General features: G+C 48.2%; 1 protein-coding gene across 1 annotated transcript in view; it reads left to right on the top strand.

Annotated features, from left to right (window-relative positions):
* The window catches only part of HSD17B2 (hydroxysteroid 17-beta dehydrogenase 2), an 81,519-nt gene that overhangs the window by 33,283 nt on the left and 25,742 nt on the right, over positions 1 to 22,494 (top strand). Inside the window, exons 2-3 of the mRNA XM_079116947.1 lie at positions 10,434 to 10,646; positions 15,153 to 15,338. Of these exons, the coding sequence (XP_078973073.1) occupies positions 10,434 to 10,646; positions 15,153 to 15,338 (399 nt within the window). The remainder of the gene's footprint in view (positions 1 to 10,433; positions 10,647 to 15,152; positions 15,339 to 22,494) is intronic.

The raw sequence follows: 22,494 nt of genomic DNA, 5'->3' as shown, positions 1-22,494 counted from the left end.
AGTGCTGGCAGGGCATTGACGCTAAGCCAGGGGACAAGTTGTGGCATCCTTGGACTATGATACTTTTGTCGAGACAGTTGGTGATTTTATCATTTGGCAAATATTCACTTGGCAAACACAGTGTGCTCAGCACTGTTTTAAGTGTGGGGGACAGAACAGCAGACCAGATAGCCTAGCAGGAGTTCATGCAGTGACAGAGGTGGTCAAGGGCCTTCTCTTTCCTGCCCAAATTCTCTTCCAGAGAATATTCTCTCAGGAGAGACTTGGATTCTTCGTAAACGTTGACAATGGCCCACAGATCTCAGAACTTTTCTGTTCATGACACTCATCAATATTGTGAGTTATTTTTGTAATGTTTATCTTCTCCCTGGACCAGGTGTTTCAACCTTGGCACTGCTGACTGACCTTTGAGGCTGGATCATTCTCTGTGGTGGGTCTGCCCTGTGCCTTGAGGGTATTGAAAAACACCTCTGATGTGTTCGTTAGGTTTTTAATCACTGTGACCAAAATTCCTGATGAGAACAACTTAGAGGAGAAACCGTTGAGTTGGCTCAGTTTCAGAGGTTTAGCCCACAAGCCCACTCCATTTCTTGGGGCCCAAGGTGAGGCAGCACGTCACGGCGGAAGGGTGTGGTGGAAGAGTGCTGTTCTATTCGTGGTGGCCAGGAAGCAGAGAGAAGGGGAAGGGGACACAGGGGAGATGAACCCTCCTATGCCACGCCCCAGGGACCCACTTCTTCCAGCCATCTCACCTGCCTGTTCCATCCACGCAGTCCATTCAAACGAGGACGGACTGACTAGGATGCAGCTCCCACGGTCCAGTCATTTCACCTCTGAATGTTCCTGCATAATACAAGAGCTTTGGGGGATTCCTCACATCCAAACCAGAACACCTGGCCTCCGCCCACAACCCCAGTGTTGTTTAGGGGCATTGATAAACTTTACCTGGGGAACAAAAACACTCCAACTGAGAATCACCACCCTACATCAGTGGTCCTCAACCCTGGATGCATTCTGGAATCACCTGCAGAGACTGAAACATGGTCACCAGAGCCTACTGGCCTCTTCCCAGACCAATTAAACGAGACTTTGGGATGGGGCCTGGGCTTTGGCATTTTCTGGTTTCTAGTGGGACTCAGGTTTGAGGACCTCTGTCCCAGGTGGTAAGTTCCATGAAGCCAGGGACTATTTGTCTTTGCGGGTGATATTGTTAGGCCCCAACACAGTGACCCCCAGGTGAATAAATCAATGAATGAATGAATGAAGGTGAGAAGAGGCAAGAAGTGTTGGGAGTGATCAGTGGCCTCCAGGGCAAGCTGAGAACCTGTTTGCTTATTGTCATTGATATAGGCTGTTGGGTGGGACTTTCCTGTTTTCTTTCCTTTAGGGGAAAGAAATAAATTAAGCAGCTAATAAATTAAAAAAAAAAAAATCTTCCCTGGATCACTGCAAAGATGTTCTGAGAGGAGACAGGAGGGGAGTCTTGGCTGGTCCCTAATTGCTGCCACCAGGGAGCTCTTCACCCTCGTCTGGACACTCAGTTCATTGTTTCTAATGTCCTCTTGCACTGGCTGGGACTCCTGAAATCCTGCATCTCAGCTGACCACACATCATCCCAATGGCATAGACTTCAGGGCTGTCAACATTGTGAGTCACGTGCTGCACTTCTTAACTGATAGGTGAGGTGGCACACTGCTCTGTGTAGACCCTTGACAGAGGCGGTATAAAAACATAAAAGTTGGGCTGGGGTCGTGGCTCAGTGAGAGAGTGCTTGCCTAGCAAGTGTGAGGCACTGGGTTCGATCCTCAGCACCACATCAAAAAATAAATACATAAAATAAAGGTATTGTATCCATCTTAAAAAAAAAAAAATAAAAGTCCTGGTGTCCACGGATGAGACTATCCATTCCTGGTGTGGGTGATCCAGGGGCTGGTGACCTTGAGCTGAGCTGGCTTTTTTTTTTTGCCATAAGGTCCAAAAAAGGAAATATTGAGACAGATGTCCGAATTTTAAGATTGGAAGGTGTGGGTACGAAATGGATGTGGGGTTGGGAGAGAAGAATGTTGATTCTGGGTGACTGAAAGGAGGTGTCGTTGTAAAGAACAAGGAGTCTCAGAAGGTGAAGCAATACGGATGAGCAGCAATGAATTGTTTTGACCGGAGTGAGTGAGGATGGAGCAGCAGGTAGACTTCAGGAGAGGTTGAGTTGTGTCTTGAGTATTCATTTCTGTGAGTCAGCTTTCCATTACTGTAACCAAATACCTGAGGCAATCAGCTTATAAAGAGGAATGGATTTGGCTCAGTTTGGGATTGATCTGATTGGCCCCATTGCTTCGGGCCTGTGGTGGAACTTCATGTGATAAGAGGTCCTGGCAAAGCAAACTCCTCACTTCATGGATGGGAATGAAAGGGACAGAGGAAGGGGCAGGGTCCTATGATCCCCTTCAGTGGCCAGAAGACCTCTCCCTAGGCCTCACTGCTTTAAGTTTCCACTGTGTCCCAGTAGCACTATGGACTGGGGCTAACTAAGCCGTTAGCACATGGCCTTCGTGGGGCATTCTAGATGCAAACCGAGCACCACCTTCTGCTCAGATCCAGCCGGCCCACTTTGGCTGCTTATTTTGGGGCAAGGTTTAGAGGTGTTTCTTCCCATATCACTGAGCACGAACTCATTGCAGTCTCCCTGCTGGAAGAGCAGCTGTAGGGAGTTTGCACAGAGGCATGGGTGACTGGAGTCCACCCACTGACCCCAGTTGGCTCATGCCTCCCCTGCGCCCACTCAGTGCTCACAGAGACAATGAATCCCAGCCGTCAAAACGTGCTTCAGAAAGAGCGCATTTGGGGCGAGGGTTGACCCTGGATATCCCCTGTGTAGCCTTGAACAAGTATTCTCTCTGCGTCTCGGTGGCCTGTGTGAACAGCGGGGCAGATTATGGGACAGTTATTCATGAAGGTAACGTTCCATGGAAAATATACTTGTTTCCATTAAAAACTGGACATGCAGGAGCTAGCTCTTTTCCAGGTCTCACCACCCAGAGGAAGGAACCTCCCAGGAGTCCTATCAGCGAGGGAGGTGGTGTGTCGAGTGTTTGTTTTCCTGGGTTAGAAGCTGAGCCCGGGGCCTCTGGGAAGTCTAAAGTACACTCGTTCTGTTTGATTTGCCTGCCATCTGGTCACACCTCACCCTGTTTTATGGTGCACAGGCAGAGTCAACATGAGCATGGTAATCCGCTGGATTGCCCAAGTCTTAAACCCAAGGGAGGGGAAGGCCTTTCCCCATTAGTTTCCCACAGCCTTCCAACCAGATAAACAACCCTTGATCCAGGTGACCCCCTTTTTTTATTGTAAACAAATGGGATACATGTTGTTTCTCTGTTTGTACGTGGCGTAAAGGCATACCATTTGTGTAATCATAAATTTACATAGGGTAATGTTGTTTGATTCATTCTGCTATTTTTTCCCTTCCCCCCACCCCCCCACCCCTCTTTTCCCTCTATACAGTCCTTCCTTCCTCCATTCTTGCCCCCCTCCCTAACCCTAACTCTAACCCTAACACTAACCCCTCCCTCCCCCCATTATGTGTCATCATCCACTTATTAGCGATATCATTCGTCCTTTGGTTTTTTGAGATTGGCTTATCTCACTTAGCATGATATTCTCCAATTTCATCCATTTGCCTGCAAATGCCATAATTTTATCATTCTTTATGGCTGAGTAATATTCCATTGTGTGTATATATATATATATATATATATATATATATATATATATATATCACAGTTTCTTTATCCATTCATCAATTGAAGGACATCTAGGTTGGTTCCACAATCTGGCTATTGGGAATTGAGCAGCTATGAACATTGATATGGCTGTATCTCTGTAGTGTGCTGATTTTAAGTCCTTTGGGTATAGGCCAAGGAGTGGGATAGCTGGGTCAAATGGTGGTTCCATTTCAAGTTTTCTAAGGAATCTTTACACTGCTTTCCAGAGTGGTTGCACTAATTTGCAGCCCCACCAGCAATGTATGAGTGTACCTTTCTCCCCACACCTTTCTCCCCACATCCTCGCCAACACCTGTTGTTGCTTGTATTCTTGATAATCGCCATTCTAATTGGGGTGAGATGGAATCTTAGGGTGGTTTTGATTTGCATTTCTCTTATTACTAGAGATGTGGAACATTTTTCCATATGTTTGTTGATTGCTTGTAGGTCTTCTTCTGTGAAGTGTCTATTCATTTCCTTAGCCCATTTGTCAATTGGATTATTTGTATTCTTGGTGTAAAATTTTTTGAGTTCTTTATAGAGATTAGTGCTCTATCTGAAGTATGATTGGCAAAGATTTTCTCCCACTCTGTAGGCTCTTTCTTCGCATTGCTGATAGTTTCCTTTGCTGAGAGAAAGCTTTTTAGTTTGAATCTATCCCAGTTATTGATTCTTGCTTTTATTTCTTGTGCTATGGGAGTCCTATTGAGGAAGTCTGGTCCTAAGCTGACATGTTGAAGATCTGGACCTACTTTTTCTTCTATAAGATGCAGGGTCTCTGGTCTGATTCTGAGGTCCTTAATCCATTTTGAGTTTAGTTTGGTGCATGGTGAGAGATATGGGTTTAGTTTCATTCTGTTGCATATGGATTTCTAATTCTCCCAGCACTATTTGTTGAAGAGGCTATCTTTTCTCCATTGCATATTTTTGGCCCCTTTGTCTAGTATGAGAAAATTGTATTTATTTGGGTTTGTGTCTGTGTTCCAGGTGACCTTTGTAAGCAGGACAATGTGTGTCACAGCCTCAGCTCAGGGCCCCAGGCAGGGCAGGTCACACGCTCCCATCTGAGGGGGTGACTCCTGGGGGCTCAGCTCATGAGTCTCTTTTGGGATGGGCCTGGAATCCACCTGTATCCCGCTTAATCAAGAGAAATCACTGCTCTGGATTTTGCAGGTGAATTCTCCTGATTTTGAGTCTTAGTTCAAATCTTTATGAAATAACCTTGTGTGGGCGAATGGAACATGTATTCAGACCAGGTCCTCTTACTGGAACGCAGTAGGTGTTCAGTTTCTGGCTGTCCCCCAGGAGAAGTGGAGTCCACTATAAGCAGGGGCCTGGAGCCTCTGAGGCAGCAGGCCCTGAGAGCGGCTCTGCGTGAGGTTGCTGTGGGTTGAAGATGTCACTGTCACAGGAGGGGCTCAAGGGAACTCTTAGAGCCACGCCCTTGGCTGATTCATTGCTGTGGTCTGATAGCTGTGACCAATTTTCTGCAGGGAGAACCAAACTGAAAGCCCTTTTTGTTCTAGAAACTAGAAGTAGCCAACGAAAGGGCAGCAAGGGTTAAACAAAAACGTTACTCTTTAGTGAATACACACTGAGTTTGCCACTGCTGTGTGCTGGGCCTTATTCTAATTATTTTAATATATTGAACCATCTAATCCTAACAACCTTCTGAGCAGGCCCTCAGCAGGTCCTTGCAACACCCATTTTACAGACAAGGAAACAAATGCACAGAGGCTAAGTGACTTGTTGAGGGCACACCACTGGGACGTGGCGGAACTATGTGAACCCAAGTGTGCCGCCTCTAGACTGTGGGCTTTTCACCTTTTAATAGGGAAAATTTTATCTAGTAATAAAAAATTATGGTTCTGAAGACCACGTAAATCTATGTCAAGCTGCCTCATATAATATCAATTTAAAAATTAGCGGGCGCATTTTATGTGTGCTATGATCCTGTTAAAGAACTACCTGTAGGAGGAAAAGACCAGAAACAAAAAGAGGAACTTATGAGAGCCATGCTAGTCGGTGAGGTGACGGACGATGCCTCCTCCAAGGGTCTTGTTGGTGACCACAAGGTTTCTTTACTTGTACAATGTTTCAGAGACCAGACGCATCTCCCCTCTTCCTTCTCCCTGGAAGTAGCTCCCAAGAGCAGCTGCTTCTGTTGACAAGCACTTGCGTCCCTTCACCCAGTCCTGACGGTAGGTGGTGCGTCCCACGGGCAGCCCTGTCTGAGGAAGTCCCCACCTGGCCTTAGTCACTGCCTGCCCACCTGAACACCTGACCAAAGAGCTCACCAGCCCACACAGAGCCCCCAAGTGGCCGGAGCACAAATACACTTAGAAACTGTACAATCCTTAACTCTAAATGGTCAAGATGATTCACAGTGTTTCCATTCTGCACATCAATCAAGACTTTATTAATACCTGAGAAATCAAAGGCTATTTCAGATTTGCTTCAATAGTGCACAGCTCAGACTCTAGGCTCATTGCTTGCTCTAAGTTGATGGGTCTCCAGCCTGCTAGAAACAGAATGGTCTCCAAGGGCACAGTTGAAACCAACCTCAGTGGTTTTCTGCCCTGTTAGAGAGGCATCCGACTCCACAAATGTTAGTTAATTTGTTGAGCACTTTATGCCTCAGGTACCCTCAGCCTGGGACAAAGGACACTCCCTGTTCTAAGGCCCTCACCTTCCAGAGCCCTTGAAAATGCTCATTCATTCAACACGTTTTTATTGACCATCTCCTGCGTGCTAAGCCCTGCATTCTGAAGGATTTTAATATTTCTTGCCCCACATGTTCGGATCCCCAGCCCTGTCTGGGTCTAGACTACCTCTGCTATGACCTGGCCAAGAGAATGAGCATTCTATTATTCTGGTCATAAGAACATTACTTGCCCCCAGTGTGGCTGGAGTGTTCAGAGCGAGGCTGTGCCAGGCTGGCTGGCACACAGGAAGCGCACCATCCCTTCTAGGAATGATTACTTCAGCTGCTGCGCAGCCCTTGGGAAACCTATGCCTTCCACAAGGGTAGGTCTGTTCTTGGGGTTTTTGGAGTTCATCAAGCTTATCTCAATGGAGAGTGGCTCCCTGACTTTCCCAAGGCCCCCGACCCCAGCACAGCTTCAGGGTTGCCCCCGTCAGCACAGCCTGATCTCCAACCCTGCACATCAGAAACGACTTGCGGTTAGAGCCAGCAGGCTGGTCACTAGGCCTTGTGTGAAACCCTCTGTCTCCTGACTTCCTAAGTCGGCCTAGGTGGGGACGCTGCTAGAACACCCCTTTCCCTCAAAAAAGGGGAGGCTCCACAGGGTTCCATGTCCTCTCCCAAGGTGCAGAGGCAGCCAGGCCGTCTGATTCTAAACCGGGACGCCTAGCCCACCATCAGGGAGGCGAACTCTCCATCTGCTAACATTGTCTGTCTTCCTGAAAGCCAGGAAGGATGACAGTTTTATTTTTAAAAACAAACCTACAATCACTCTGTAGGTGCCGTGAGGCACTTCACAGACATTAATGATACAGATTCTGTTATTAAACCTGTTTTGTGAATAAAGAAGCTCAGGCAGGGACGTAGGATGGCACCAGCAGGAATATGGGGTCTGTTTGCACCCAGGCCTCTGTGTCACGTGACCTCACAGCTGAGCACAAGCAGATGGTGTCTTGTAAACTCTGGCTCAGTTCATTCTCCTCCAGATCAAAACAAACCATGGTAGTTACGAGAAACTTTAATGCCCGAGCATTACTGGGAGCCTGTGGGGTTTGGTGAGGCAGTGGGGCCAGGCTCTGACCCTGTGATCTACAAAACGTCTCAAGGATTAGGCAAAAGGAGCTTGCTTTTATAGGGAGGAATAAACAAGGCCAGAAAGAACTGGGCACTGGAAGTCCAGATAAGCAAAGCTGCAAGATCAGGAGGGGCTGTGAGAAGGAGGTGGCCTTCTGGCTCAGGCTGAGGTGGGTCAGGACCTGGTGGGAGGAGAAAATCCTTAGGTTAACATATTTTGCTGCAGTTGATCAGTGGGAATGAGCAGCTCAGTTAATCTCTTACTACGTGGCAGAGGAGGAATTTGGCAGCTCTGGGTCTAGAACAAGGGCACTCTGAGTCTTATCTAAATCCTGCAGGGAGAGGAGCTTCTTCATGGCGAGTCCTGAGTCCTTCCCAGAACATGGGGGTGGAGGATTTCTTAACCCTCACTCTTCTTGGGAATCAAAGGACTCAAGTTGAGTTTATTGTGATTTTCACTCGGTTTGTATCTAGTACCTGCTCTGTGCCAGGCTCGCCCTAGGAAGACTCATGAAGCTGGTCAGAGGCACTGCCTTGGACACCACCTGCAAGGTCACTTTGTACTCAGAGAAAGTGGGACAAGGTGAAAACAGCTGCTCCTTGCTCTTGTCCCTGCCACCTGGATGCTTGGTTCCAGATTCCTTTGTGTTGTAGCCTGTATGACTCCTTTTGCTCCATCCCTAGTAGACCTTCGTATGCAAAGACCACATTCTGTTTATGCATTCCCTGGGCGCTGGGCCTTTGCTTACTTTCCTCTTCTGGGCTCTTGAGAAGAGTGTAGCTACGGGCACCGTGAACATGGAGGCGTGGAGTCGCCGAGGAACTGCCAGACTGCTTTCCAAGAGGCAATAACAAGTGTTAGAGCCTATAATCAGGAGAAAAGGTGGGGTTCAGGCAAGACACTGAAACTAATTTGAGAAAGAAGGGGGTTTGTAATCAGGATGTGGGGTGTCTCTAGGCCTGCGTGTGATGGAGGTCACCTGAAGTCCACCCAAAGCCGGGTGCTGTCTTGAGCCAGGAAGTCTGCTCTCCTATTTCTGTGGATGCTGCGGGACTTGAGACTCTATTTGTGGCTCTGCCTCTTATCACTTTTCAGAGAAATGCAGCAATGGCTCATGCGCGGGCACAACGGAAGATGGTCATCGCCGCCGAGCCAGCTTGGGAGACTCCTGTCCTCCTGGGCTGCCTTAGTCTGCTTGTGCTGCTATAAGAGGACACTACAGAGTGGGCAATGTATAAAGAACAGGAATTTAGTCCTCATAGTCCTGGAGGCTGGAGGCCCCAGGGCTGGTACTGGCATCTGGGGTCTGGTGGGATCTTTTTGCTGTTTCCTCATGGGGCAGAAGGCAGGATGAGCTCCCTCTCAAGACCTTTGATCAAGGAACCCAATCCCACTCACGAGAGGAGATGCCCTCATGACCCACTAAGGTCACCTCTTACCACCATCACATTGACCTGCGTTTTAGTGGGAGCACATTCGAGTCACAGTTCTGCAGTGCTGAGTGGGGACGGTTGGTTGGCCCTGGCTTGGTCGACCCTTTTCCAGGGGTGGAGTTACACGGGACACTTGTGAGACCGAGGATCCCTGTGGGGAGGAGAGGCTCTGGCACACACACAGGCACTGAACTCACTCAAGTGTGTGGGGCACAAAGGCCCGACGAGTGGGACGTGCAGAATTCATGCTCCTCTCCAGAATGCGGGCAGCAGATGACAGAAGCCAGGGTTGGGTGCAGGTGACAGTTGGTACTTCTTTGTGGTTCGCAGCCCAAGAGGGCAGAGGAGCAGAGGTCAGCAGGTGCAGTGACTGAGGTTTCCATGCTGCACAGAGCTGAGCCCCGGCCATCTCAGTGACCAGAACAGTTCTCTTGGTGCAGAGGGAACATGCTGGTGTCCCGAGATCACACACTACTTTGAGGGGAACCAGGAGCCTAGTTTGTCCAGTGGTGCCAAGGATGCAGCAGAGGTGTCCGGTGGGAGGGGCCATCATGGGAACACATGGCTTCCCTGGCGGAGCGTGGCCTGGCTACAGTCCTGGCTTGCACTACAATCTGAATCTAAGTTATTTTCAGGTTAATTCATATCCCGGGGCCACAGATATGGGGAGCCAATTCTGGGGGAATGCCTGACTATAGTCCCTGAGTACCGAAAAGCGTGACCCCTCAAGGCTTACAGGAAGGGTCACATGACATAGCTGATGTAAAAATTTTTTCTCACTGTTCATGTTTGTTATGCTGTTGCTCAGGGATCTCATATCAATGCTGTCTTAAACTTTAAAATTTTAGAGACCTATATCTTGTATTTGTGGATGGGAGATATTTTTTCTAGGGCCTGTAATATCTCCCAAACTGGACCCGGCAAACTCTCATCTCAGCTTCGGAGAGACCTGACGCGTCTTTGACGTCTTATATTATGCTTACGGCCTTCTGCCCGGCTGCTCTGTCCCTCGGACTTTCTGGCTGCTCTCGCACATCGGCCTCTACCCTTTCAGGGCAAACTGATCTCCATTCTTTTCAGCGTGACTGTTGAAAAATCAGAATCACACAAGAAAAATAAGTACTTTCTTATAGCAAAAATGGAAAACGTTATAACACGTTGTTTGGTTTTCTCTGTACTTTCTTTTTGGCCACCAGCCAGTCCTGCACCACAGCTACACCAGACTACTCATTGTACCTACGTCTGTCTTCTCTACCCGATTCTACATGATCTCCCTTTTGTTATATGGGGAAGTCATCTGCCTTGGTTTTTCCACCTGTTGCCCTACTGAGCAAACTTCCCGGGACCTCCTCTCTCCAGAGAGCATGTCATCCGGAACAGCAAGTGAGGCTTTCCTTGATGTGCCATTTCTCTTGTCACTTTGGTTAGTGCTCATTCTGTTTTGCTTTGGCCCTTTGCAGGGAGTGACTCTGGGTTCGGTCATGGTTTGGCCAAGCATCTGGACAAGCTGGGCTTCACAGTATTTGCTGGGGTTTTGGATGAAAACGGTTCTGGAGCAGAGGAATTGCGAAGATCCTGCTCCAAGCGCCTTTCTGTGCTCCAGATGGATGTCACCAACCAGCAGCAGATAAAAGATGTTTACAGCAAAGTCGCAGAAAAGGTGCAGGACAAAGGTACTGTCTCACTACCTGCTCCCTCTACCTCCCGTGCCCGCCTCACCGACACCCGGTTCTCTTTCTGGCCTCTGACCATCACATCCTCGGTTCCACCCTGGCTGCTGACTGGCCTGAGAACATCTGCACTGAGCCCCATCACATGCCAGAGCCCCGGCAGACACCGGGACATCATGAATGCCACAGGCCCAGGCCCTGGGCTCGGGGCACTTGCAGAACTCGCTGCCCCTCCCTCCGAGGTCCTCTTGGTCCCTCTCTGCTGCCCACCTCCTCGTCACTGCCTTCCGCCCGGCAATAGTAAATGCCTCAGGTTGCCCAGCTTAGCTGAGGACATGGCATCTCATCGCCCCCTTCACCCTCTGCTCTTCCTTTTTCTTCCCTTCATGGCACGCTCTCTGGAACCTGTCGCCTTGCTTCTTACTCCATGGCCCAATGCTTGTTGACTCTTGCCCTGCCTCTCCAATGGCCCTGGCACAGCACACCCGTGTCAACCCGAGGTCCAGCCTCTGAACTCCTCCCCGGTGTGCGGAGGGGGATATCTCGCTTTCCTCCTCGACTTTGGGGTCCTAGGCCCACTTTTCCCTTGCAGCTCTCCAGCGCTTTCTGCTTCTCCGGGATGAGCGTCCTCCTCTTCTCCCCAGCAAACGCAAGTGCTTCCGAGACTCCACCCCCGACCTCCCCCTCACGTTGGAACCCCCCAGGGAGCGTTTGAAAATACCCAGTCTTGGGTCCAGGATGGGATACTTAACCTGCAGGACCCGCTGCAAAATGGAAACGCAGGGCCCTGGTTTCAGAAATGATTAAGAATCTGAGATGGTGACAGCAGAGAATGAACCAGGTGCGGGCTCCTTCCCAGCTCTCGCTCCATGTGACATCGTGGCTCCCACAGTCCTGGGGTCTGTCCTGTCCAGCTTCTCCCACCCTAAAATCCAGTTAAATCACCAGTGTCCTGAGGGTAGCGCCTCCGATGTCGGTGGTTTTTAAGGCTCCCTGGACGATGCGGGTGCCAGGCGAGGGTGGAGGAACACGGGTTAATGCCACTGGCTACCAGAGCTGTGTGGCTGCCTTTGCTCTTCTCCACAGTCAGATCCATGCACGCGGAAAACTGTCCGCCAGACCTTCCACTTATATCTCAAAGCTTCAACTTGTCAAAAACTGACCTGGTTGTCTTTTTCCCTTGACGCCAATCGGCAAATCATCGTGCCTTCCTGTGTTTCGAGGCTCAGATCCTTGGCACCACCACCTAATCAACCATTGAAGCCATTAGCTAGGGGTCACTGTGACCTCCAGCTTACCCTCGATCTTGCAACTTAAAATTTTTTTTTATTAAAAAAATTGTTTTTTGGGTTTGGATGGACCATTTATTTTATTTATTTATATGCGGTACTGAGGATGGAACCCAGTGTCTCAGACATGCTAGGCAAGCACTGTACTACTGAGCCACAACCCCACCCATTCGATCTTGTGTCCTATTTACTCCTTATCAATTCCACCTCCTAGAAGCTGCAGCTTATTGCTGGCCCCCATCATCTCTGCCTGAGTACCCCAGGGACCTCCCTGCAGCCTGTCTTTCCTTCCCCGCCACTTTCCAAATGGAAAGCAATCTTCACAACTAATATGCTCCTAAAAACCCCTTCACATAAAGAGCCTCCACATGCTCAGTTCCTCCCACAAGCTAGGAGGGGGACTGGGATTTGCCTTCTCGGTGGTTCACTGGTTGGCCAAACAGAATTGAAACACCTTCATTAAAAGGACTTTCAGGATAAGGGCCCCCGCCAAATCCTTAATCTGCAATACCTGCTTGTCCGTGTAATAAATTCTGAAGAGTTTCCAGAACAGAATGTGTGTGCCCCACCTCTGCACGCCCAGCCTCTGCACCTCACCTTCACTCTCTTTCCCTAAGACCATTCTCTGCCTCCGTTCAACAGTGGCTTTGTGGCAGGCTCTGCTCCCACAGGAGGCCAGCGCACACGACACCTCTTGCATGACCTTCCTGGTAATTCAGCTCACCGTGTTCGCTTCTTCCAGACGCTTATTCGCTGTATCTTGCCTGCCCCTGTTGTACTGCACTGTTGTAAATATCTGCCCATCTCCCACTCCCCACCCAGATGTTCCCTGGGAACAAGAACCACATATGTGTCGAGATTCTTTCAGTTACAAGCGACACAACCTAATTCAAAATTACTAAAGCAAAAAGAAAGATGGATGGCGTTGTAAGATGTGTATGTTGCTTATATAATTGAAAAGACTCGTTGATTTCAGGCCTGGCTGGTTCTAGGACTTGAGCAATGTCCTTAGGATCCATATCTATTTCATAGTTCTGCTCTCACCTGCATTGGCTTCATTTGGAGGTTTTCCATGGAGATCTCTGGCACTTCCTGTTTACAACCTCTTTTCAGTGAGCCTTCCTAGAACAAAAAGATAGTGGTGCCTGCCTTATTTTGTACTCGAGGGATTAACTATTATATAGAAAACACTTAGAAGGGTCCCTGGCACAAGGCACGGGCTTAGTAAAAGGCTTGTATTTCCCCTCACTCCACAGTCCTAGCAGTAAAGCTCCAGTAAACATCCAATTCATGAAATGAAAAGAGAAAAAATGAGTTGTTGGTCGTTAGGGATTGATTTTCAGCAGGCCTAGGCCTAGGCAATCATTTTGCAGGGAGGCAGTTTTCCTGGCCTGGGGTCTTGTTATTTCATAAGGCTGGGCTCGTCCTTCTCATGAGTCTGACTCTGTGGCATCTTATTTAAGGATACGTTCAATTCAGCACCCTTTTGTGAGACCCAGAAGGACAGGGCTGACCACCTGAAGTGTGGAAGCCCAGTGTCCAGGCACAAAGGGACATGGGGACTGGTTTCCATGGTTGAGTACCTGCTGTTTTTGACCAGCAACCCTCCTCTGGGACAGGATGGCCAGGATAACTTCCATCTCTTCTGGGGTCTCTCTAACTTCCATATCCCAAGTCAAAGAGACAGGGCTTTACTGTGACCAAGTTTATTTGTCAAAGAACCGCCGGGGACCTAGAGACAGACCAGCTTGTGCCATGTTCCTATAAAACATCTTATTAATTCAACATTAACAGACTGCTAATTGTCAACTAATATTAATTATGGTTAAACTGTTACTAAGTTCCACAGGTATAATGGGCTTATTGGCCAGCTGAGAATTCTATGGCAGGTTAACAGGTACCAAAACCCAGGTAGACAGAAGAAGAAAGTTCTGGTGTTGCGGCACACAGTAGTTCACAACAACCTGCTGTATATTTCATTCCTAACCTCTGGCCATTGTTAATCTGTTCTCTACCTCTTTGACTTCATTACTTAAAGAAGGTTAAGTAAGGCCTGCTTTTGTAAGGCCTATGAGCTAAGAACGGCTTCTACCTTTTTTAAGCAAATAAATCAGAAGAAGACACATGGAAAGTATATGGTATTTGATGTCAATGTCTATAAATAAGCTCACCCGAGTGGAGCTGCTCCTGCTCACTCCATCTGTGGCTGGGCTTGTTCCTGCTGTAACGGTGGAGGTGAGGTGGCAGGGCCCGCAGAGGTGAAATGTTTATTTTCTGACCTCTGCCCGTGTCTATTCGAGGACATTATCAAGCTCAGTGTGGACTGGCCAGAGGGGTGCCTCGGGCGGGACAGGCTGAGACCAGCACTTGCTACAACGGTGACGTCCTCTCTCCTTGTCACCTCATAGCTGTGGTGCTTTCCCTACGTGCCAGGCACCACCTCCTTAGTGCTCACCGTCACCAATGTGTGTAAATTCCGGTCAGGCTGGTGGGCAAGAGATGCAATTTTACTTTCTACAACTCGGTTTCTGCTTAGAGCCAACTTTCTGCCATGCGGCAAGAGCAATATGGCCCTTTTGAGCTGCATCACATTCCCCTGGGGTAGCACTGAAATGACTGGTCAAGGCTTTACTCTGGTCCCTGCTGAGAGGCCTAGTTTGGCTGGCACCACCTCTGTGTTGCCACCAGACAGGCACTGATAGGGCTGGTGCTGTCCTTCCTAGCCTGAGCCCCGTTTGACTGCTAGCCACAGGTCCTCACCCCTGTTAGGCCTCAGGATCATGGAGGGCAAGTTGCATCACAGAGGTTGAGCTCAGCAACAATTTCTGACCGAAAGTTTCTGATCCAGCAGGTCAGATTGGGTTCAAACCGTTCAGGGGGAAATGGAGGAAGTTCTTGAACTTCAAAGGCAGGCAAAGCTTACCTTCTGCTTGTTGTGCCCCTTCCCATATACAAGAAATAGCCAGCTTCCTGGGTGCAGGCAAGGACTTCAAGGCAAAAGGAAAGATCTCCAAAAGGCCATTTTTTGATATTTTGCAAACATTCTGCGCACAATGCCCCATGGTAGGTGGTTTTAGGTACTTGTGGAGACTGTTAGAGAACTTATGATCAGCCTGGATCCTGAATCTCAAAGGGATTGTGGGTCTCCAGGGGCTGAAGTGTTACAACCCCACACCCTCTAGTCCTACCCATCTTCACAGCTGCCCCTTTCTGCCCCCAGGACTGTGGGCCGTGATCAACAATGCCGGGATCCTTAGCTTCCCTATGGAGGGGGAGCTCATTCCCATGGCCGACTACAAAGCATGCATGGCCGTGAACTTCTTTGGAGCCGTGGAAGTCACCAAGACATTTTTGCCTCTTCTCAGGAAATCCAAGGGGAGGCTGGTGAATATCAGCAGCACAGGAGGTGAGTCAGCCTTGCACCCACAGCCATGGATGCCTGTCGCAAGCAGGGCAGGCATGGACAGGGCTGGGTCAGGATTAGTCAGCTGGAATATCCTCAGTTGATCTTACAACAATGAACTCTTTCCTTTCAAATCCTTTCATGCACAAACTCTTATCCACTTTTTGACTCATCTATTCATTACCGGGGATTTTAGATTTCTTAAGAATCATCAACATGCAGGCTTCCCAGACTGGAACAGGAAATCCCACATCACAGGTGATGCTGGTGTGGCAGGAAGCCTGTTTCCAACCCTCTGTGCTCCCAGCACCCTGCTGCTCCCTGCAAGCTGCTAGTGAATGCTTCCCTCTGATGGACTTGCCAGTGTCCCATTTCTGCCCACCATTGTTGAACAGAGGATCATGTGGCGTCATGCAGCCCAGCACAGCTGGGTCAGGATGCAGCATTTGATGACTTTCTCAGTCATTCCAGGGCTTTGTCGTCTCCCTTTCCATAAACAACACCCATGCCTGGGATGTCAAACTTTTCCTTCTGGAACAGATATTTTCAAATGGGCCCCTCAGATCCTTCCTCTGCTTTAGCGAGCACCTACAGGCTGTCTCTCCAGTCACCAGGTGGGTGACAGGGAAGTCAAAGGGCGGGCTCTGCTCTCCAGGACCCTGCCCGCCGGGAGACGAAGGGTTCAACTTGTTTTATTTCTTTGTATGGTTTGGGGGGAGTGGTCACGTATTTTGCAATATAAACAAAGGTTCTAGAAGAATTTCTTTTTAGTAGGGCCTTTGTGTTTCCTAGATAACCGTTGCTGTTCATCACATTCTGCTTCCTGGTTTCCAACTCAGTCACTTCCTTGAATCTCACTGCAGTGTGTGTCTTTGGTTAGTGTCATTGGTTGGCCAGTGGCATAAGAATGGAGAGGGGGAGGGAAGGAAAGATGGGGAGTGTGGAGAGAGAGAAAGATTCCAGGCAGGTAGGAGCAACCAGTGTTATATTTTTACTTATGTGACAACTCCTAAGTTTTTCCAATTTCTTGTTACTTGGCTGAAGCAAATGAATTCTGAGGGGGACACCCCCACCCCCAAAATTTTACCCTTGACTTTCTGCAGAACTTGGCCTTCATGTGTTTGACCTCTGTGGAAGCCTCACCCCTCACAGCTCTCTGGTACAGTCTGGCACTTCTGGCAAAATCTCACGTACACCTTGCCTCACTCGTTGAACAAATATTTACTGAGATGATTGATCATGGCCTTCTCGGCACATTGACAAGGATGTTTTTCTCTTTTCTCTCTTTGTTCTCCACCGTGAGCAGCTCACTCATTCGAATTTCACGTTAGTTATCTCCAACACACAGAATAGGTGTTGTGGGCCCAGAGTCTGGTCGTAGCAGCTCAATTAATAAAGAAAGAAATGCAGACATGTGAGTGGAGGGCTTCGGTGAGGAGGTCGCCCTTCAGGGGTCTCCAGCTTGGCTCCAACGCTCTTTTCAGGCCAGAACGTCTTTCTCTGACTTCTTATATTCCTTTCCAGTGGTGACCTTGAGTGTTAGAGTAAATCACACATCTCACATCTATTCTCACTCACTGGTTGTGCACATTCTTGCCACCCAACCTTACCATTCCGTTTTCTTGGGCTCTGCACCAAGTCGACATGGCTGAAGCAGGTCTTGCTCTCAGCCTCCAGAGCCTGCTGTCCGGGCTCCCCTCTGCCTTTTTGGTTTTTCACGGTTCAGAGCTGGAAGTCTTTCTGGTTTTGTTCCTCCCTGTGTGTCGCCGAAGTGTACCAAGTCTTCCTTCATCACTTCCTTCCTTTGAATCCCTGCCCCAGAGAAACTCTAGAAATGAGCATGTTTGCAGGACTCAGACATTGCCCAAGATATCGGGAGATCAGCAGAGATGGGGAGGATTGTGTACCCAGCAGGGCAGGGCGTTCGTGAGAAGCCAGAAATAAAGCTCTTAAAAGTGATGCTCACAGTTCCCCCTGTGTTAGTCTGTGAGGGCTTCCAGGAGAGAATGCAGGTATGGGAGCAACAGACATTTCCTTTCTCGGAGTTCTGGAAACTGAAGGCCAAGATCAGGGTTTCTCCTGAGGGTCTCTTGCTGGCTTGCGGATGGCCACCTGCTTGGTGCATCCTCACGCAGGCATCCTGTCTGTGTGTTTGCATCCCAGGTGTCTCTTCCTCTTCTTGAAAGGATGCCAGCCCTACTTACCTGGGATCCTGTTTAACCCTAGTCACCTCTAGAAAGGTCCTATCTCCAAATACAGTCACTCTCCGAGACACTAAGGGTCAGGGTTCAACATGCGGATGTGTCTAGGAGGAGATGGGGCCCCAGTGCAGTCCCTAACACCCTCATGGATGAGGAACCCAACAAGAGCCTCCCAGCACTTCTGGGGAGGTTTTACACCATGTTGAATTAACACCCAGCTGTTTATTGCACTCCCCAAAGGCAAAGCCAAAATGAAAAAGATTTTATTTTAAAGACTCCCCGTGAAGATGCAGTGAACATTAAACCCCCATAGCACAAAGCACATTTTGTTGCAAATGCCCTGTGGTCTTCAGGTGGCCACCTCACCTTTGGTCACCTCCCCTTTCCTGTCCTTCCTTGCTCTCAGATCTTGAGGGTCCCTTTCCTTTTCCTCCTTCCAGCTCTTTCTCCAACCCCTCCCATGCCTGGCATGAATAATCCACCTACTCTCAGCTGCTCAATAAACAAACAGCCCCACGGGCTCTGCCTTCCTAAGAAGGCCAGAGTGTGCAGAGTAGGAGGAAGGATCGCTGCGTCAAGTGGGTGTTTGCCGGTCAGAGTTCATCTGCCTGCCGTGTTCACCTCCTGTCCGGATCTCACCAGCACATGGAGGGCAAACAGAGGTCGTCGGGGTGAACTTCCCACGCCTCCCTCTCCTTTCGTTGCCCCTACCCCTCTTCACCTTTCATTCCTCCTCCCTGCCAGCCCTTCCCTCTCTGGGCCTCTCCCTCTGCCCAGAGCCTCAGTCCAGGGAGGATTCCTTAGCGGGTTCTCAGTCGCTTCCTTCCTGTCGGGGTTGGCCCCGGGAGGCAGGGTGCTCCACCCCACCTTCTAGGTGGGTGGCACTCGCAGAACCCATAGTCCTGTGGCCTTTTTAAGCTCTCATTTTCCCCCCATTCCGTGGAGGAAACAAGAATGCTGACCACACAGAGGTGTTCTGAGGCTTAAATAAAATAATCTACATTAGTTCTTAGCTGGTTCCTCACGTGAGGGGTGGACAACCCCAACAGGCCCCTACTTCTGAATTGGACCATGCCTGCCTCGGGAGACTTTGTCCCTATGGTCACATAGTCATTGTCTCTCCCACGCCAAGAGTGTAGCTCTTTAACCCTAACCCTGGCAAGGCCGTCGGATAACCTTCCTGTTCCTGAGGCCTAAGAGCTTTTTCTGGCTGGGTTCTTCTTGGGAAACAGGAGTAAACACTCCTACGCAGCTGAACACTGTGCTTCAAGAAGGCAAACTCTTCGCAAGAGGCTTGGCTGCAGGGATTTTGAGCTGCTCTGATTGGCATCTTACTCTGCTGACTCAGCTGGCTGACCCGGGCAGGTCCTCTCTCTTGTCCTGCCTCTACTTACCATCTTTCGAGTGGGGGTGATACAGCACCTGGGAGCAGTTTTCAAGGGTGTGGGGCATCTAGGGCATCCTGGGCAGTGTTTCTCAGCCTGTGCACACTTAACATTTTGGGGAGAAGGAGAATTCTCTCTGTGGGTCGTTGGCCTGTAATGGGGGTGGTGTTTGGCAGTGTCCATGCCCTTCACCCACTAGATCCTAGCACCACTTCCCCCTCCCCCATTGTGACAATTCTTCAACTGTTGCCACATGACCACTGGGGGGTGAAACCCACCCCAGTTGCGAACCAATGGTCTCAGCTGTTGGTTTAAATGCATCGCAGGCTCTAGGGGCTGTGTACAGTGACTGACATGAAGTACACATCTCAGTCCGTCGCTGTGGCTGTGACACAGAACCTAAGGCTAAGGTTTATGAGAAGAGTTTATAAGAAGAGTCTATAAGAAGAGTTTATGTGGCTCAGAATTTTGGTGGCTGAAAGGTCCCAACAGCATGGTGCCAGTGTTTGGCAAGGGGCACCCTTGGCTGCCTCACAACACGGCAGAGCAGAAAGGGAAATGGCCATGTGCATAACAGGCATATGAGCAAGATTGATCCTAGAGGGCAAACTCGTTCTATAGCAGCCCACACTTGGAGGGACTAAGCCAGTCCCGAAGACCCAACCGACTCCTGTGGGGTAGCACCAACCCATTAGTGAGGACGGAGCCCCATGACCTAACTACCTTCCACTAGGCCAAGCTCATCAGGTTCTATTGCCTCAATACCCACATGTCGGGGACCAAGCTTCTAGCACATGGACCTCTGGGGGACAAACCACATCCAATAATAGTTCTCCAGGACAAGGGACCTCTCTGTCAGTTACAGTGGTCACTGCCCATCACGAACTGATTAAAATAACCTTACACCAAACTAAGCAGTCTCAGAGATCCTTACAAGTCCCATTCAAGTAGCATTCAAGGTTTCACTCGACTCACCCTAGAATTGACCACGGGGTCTTTCCTAGACTTCTTGCAAGCTTGCTGCCTCAAGGGAATCGTTTGGCAAATCAGTCAGCCAGACCCCCAGCTGCTTCCTCGCTGAGGACGCCAAGACTGAGGTTTACCTCTGCCTATGGTCCAGGGCCGTTGGGGTGGTGGGCAATGGGCTGAGGGAGGCTGAGTAGACGTCTCCATGCTGTCTTTGCTGGGGCGTTAGGTGTTTCCATGTCTACAATCATGTACTTCTAACACTGCGGATGTGGAGACTGATTTATTAGATGGGAACTCTAGCCCAGATTCCTACAGCTGGCAGGAGATGGAGTCAGGCTTTGAAATTGGGTCTCTCCGTTTTGCCTGGACTTCTACGTTCTCACTTTTCCAGGCCGTCAGAGAAGACCATAGCAGACAAGCAGGGGCATGAGAATAAACCCTACTCTGCTCCGTGGACGTGATGTCTAGGAAGGCTTGGCAGCTTAGGGCTAGCTCCTCCATCAGTGCTTCTCAAACTTACCATCGTTTGAGAGACTCAACCTGTGGAAATGTAGAATCCGACTGAATTGTCCCGGGTGGAGCCCGAGACTCTGCACTTCTATGCTGGTGTCTGAGTGATATTAATGCTACTCATCCGGGGACCACTCCTTCAAGTTTCAGCTGCGTGAAAATCACCAGGAGGGCTTCTAAAAACACAATTTCTGGAATTCAAAGCCACAATAAGCTAATGTGCCCATTAAGATAGCCATACTAAACAAAACAGAAAGCAATACAGGTTAGCAAATGTGCAGAAACTGGAAGCTCAGGTGCTGCTGGTGGGAAGAGAAAATGTGCAGCTGCTGTGGAAACCTCGGACATTCTTCAATAATGTACACAGAATGACCATGTGGCCCAGCAGTTCAACTCCTAGGCATATACCCAAGAGAGTAGAAAACAGATGCACAAGAAGGGCTACTGAACACTGGAGGTTTCATTACTATATGACTGTTATACTGTAGATTTTTGTTTTTCTCCTTATTGAAAAAATTTAAGTTTTTATTTCTTTACTTTTCTTGCCCTCTTTTCCTTTGTTTACCTGTTCCCTCAGAGTCTCTTTCTCCCTTTTTTGCATGCTAACATCCAATTTCTTTTGATTACACTCTCACCCTTTTTATTATCTAGAACTTCTGTATATTCTTTTCTTATCCCATTAACAGCCACATTCTACATCCCTCTGCATCCTCTTTGTCCTCCAATTGAAACTGCAGACCTTATTGCAAACCTGTTTGTTTTACTGAAGATAATATTTGAACTCATTCTGCTTATTATGACAATTTTCTTATTGTCCTCATAGGGGCTATTTGGTCTAGGACTGCATAGTGTCTGATTTGGGCACTGCTAATATTGATCTCCCCTTAAAGAAAAGGTTTTGGAAACCTATAGGGCCACTATAAGCCTATAGGGGGAAATCTGCAATACCCCAGATCTGCACTACTAGAGGGGAAGATACATGAACAACATGAAAAAACAAGGGAAGAAAAGGATCCAAACAAATCTAGATTCTATATTAATAGAATCCAGTGACAGTATGTTAGAAGAAATGTCAGAAAAGGACTTCAGATTATACATGATTAAGATGATTTGCAAAGCAAAGGATGAGATAAGAGAGCAAATGCAGGCAATGAATGATAATACCAATAAGCTGAAAGAGCACCTGCAGGAAGCAAAAGATCATTTCAACAAAGAGATGGAGATTCTAAAAAAAAAAAAAAAAAAAAAAACAGAAATCCTTGAAATGAAGGAAGCAATAAACCAACAATAAACCAACAAACTCGATGGAAAGCATCACCAAAAGACTAGACCACTTGGAAGACAGAACCTCAGACAATGAAGACAAAATATTTAATCTTGAAAATAAAGTCGCCCAAACAGAGAAGATGGTAAGAAATCATGAACAGAATCTCCAAGACCTATGGGACATCATGAAAAGACCAAATTTAAGAATTACCGGGATTGAGGAAGGCACAGAGATACAAACCAAAGGAATGAACAACCTATTCAATGAAATAATATCAGAAAACTTCCCAAACCTGAAGAATGAAATGGAAAATCAAATACAAGAGGCTTACAGAACACCAAATGCACAAAATCACAACAGATCCACACCAAGGCACATTATAACGAAAATGCCTAACATTCAAAATAAAGATAGGATTTTGAAGGCTGTGAGAGAAAATTGTATGTTATGCCACAAAGCAGTCCTTAGGAAATGAAAAAAAAAAAAATAGAGATACTTCCTTGTGTTCTATCAGATCATAATGGACTGAGAATAGAAATCAATGATAAAATAAAGAATATAAACTACTCCAACACCTGGAGACCAAATAATATGCTATTGAATGAAACATGGATAACACAAAAACATCAGGGAGGAGATAAAAAAAATTCTTAGAGGTCAATGAGAATGAAGATACAACATATCAAAATCTCTGGGACAACATGAAAACGGCACTAAGAGGAAAATTCATTGCACAGAGCACATTCCAGAAAAGAATGAAACATCAATAACTAAATGACCTTACATTACAGCTCAAAGCCCTAGAAAAAGAAGAACAGAATAACAGC

Source organism: Sciurus vulgaris (genome assembly GCF_902686455.1).
Source record: "Sciurus vulgaris genome assembly, chromosome: 17".
NCBI lineage: Eukaryota > Metazoa > Chordata > Mammalia > Rodentia > Sciuridae > Sciurus > Sciurus vulgaris.
Note: the sequence above shows the minus strand (reverse complement) of the source record. Positions and strands in the feature narration are given on the sequence as shown.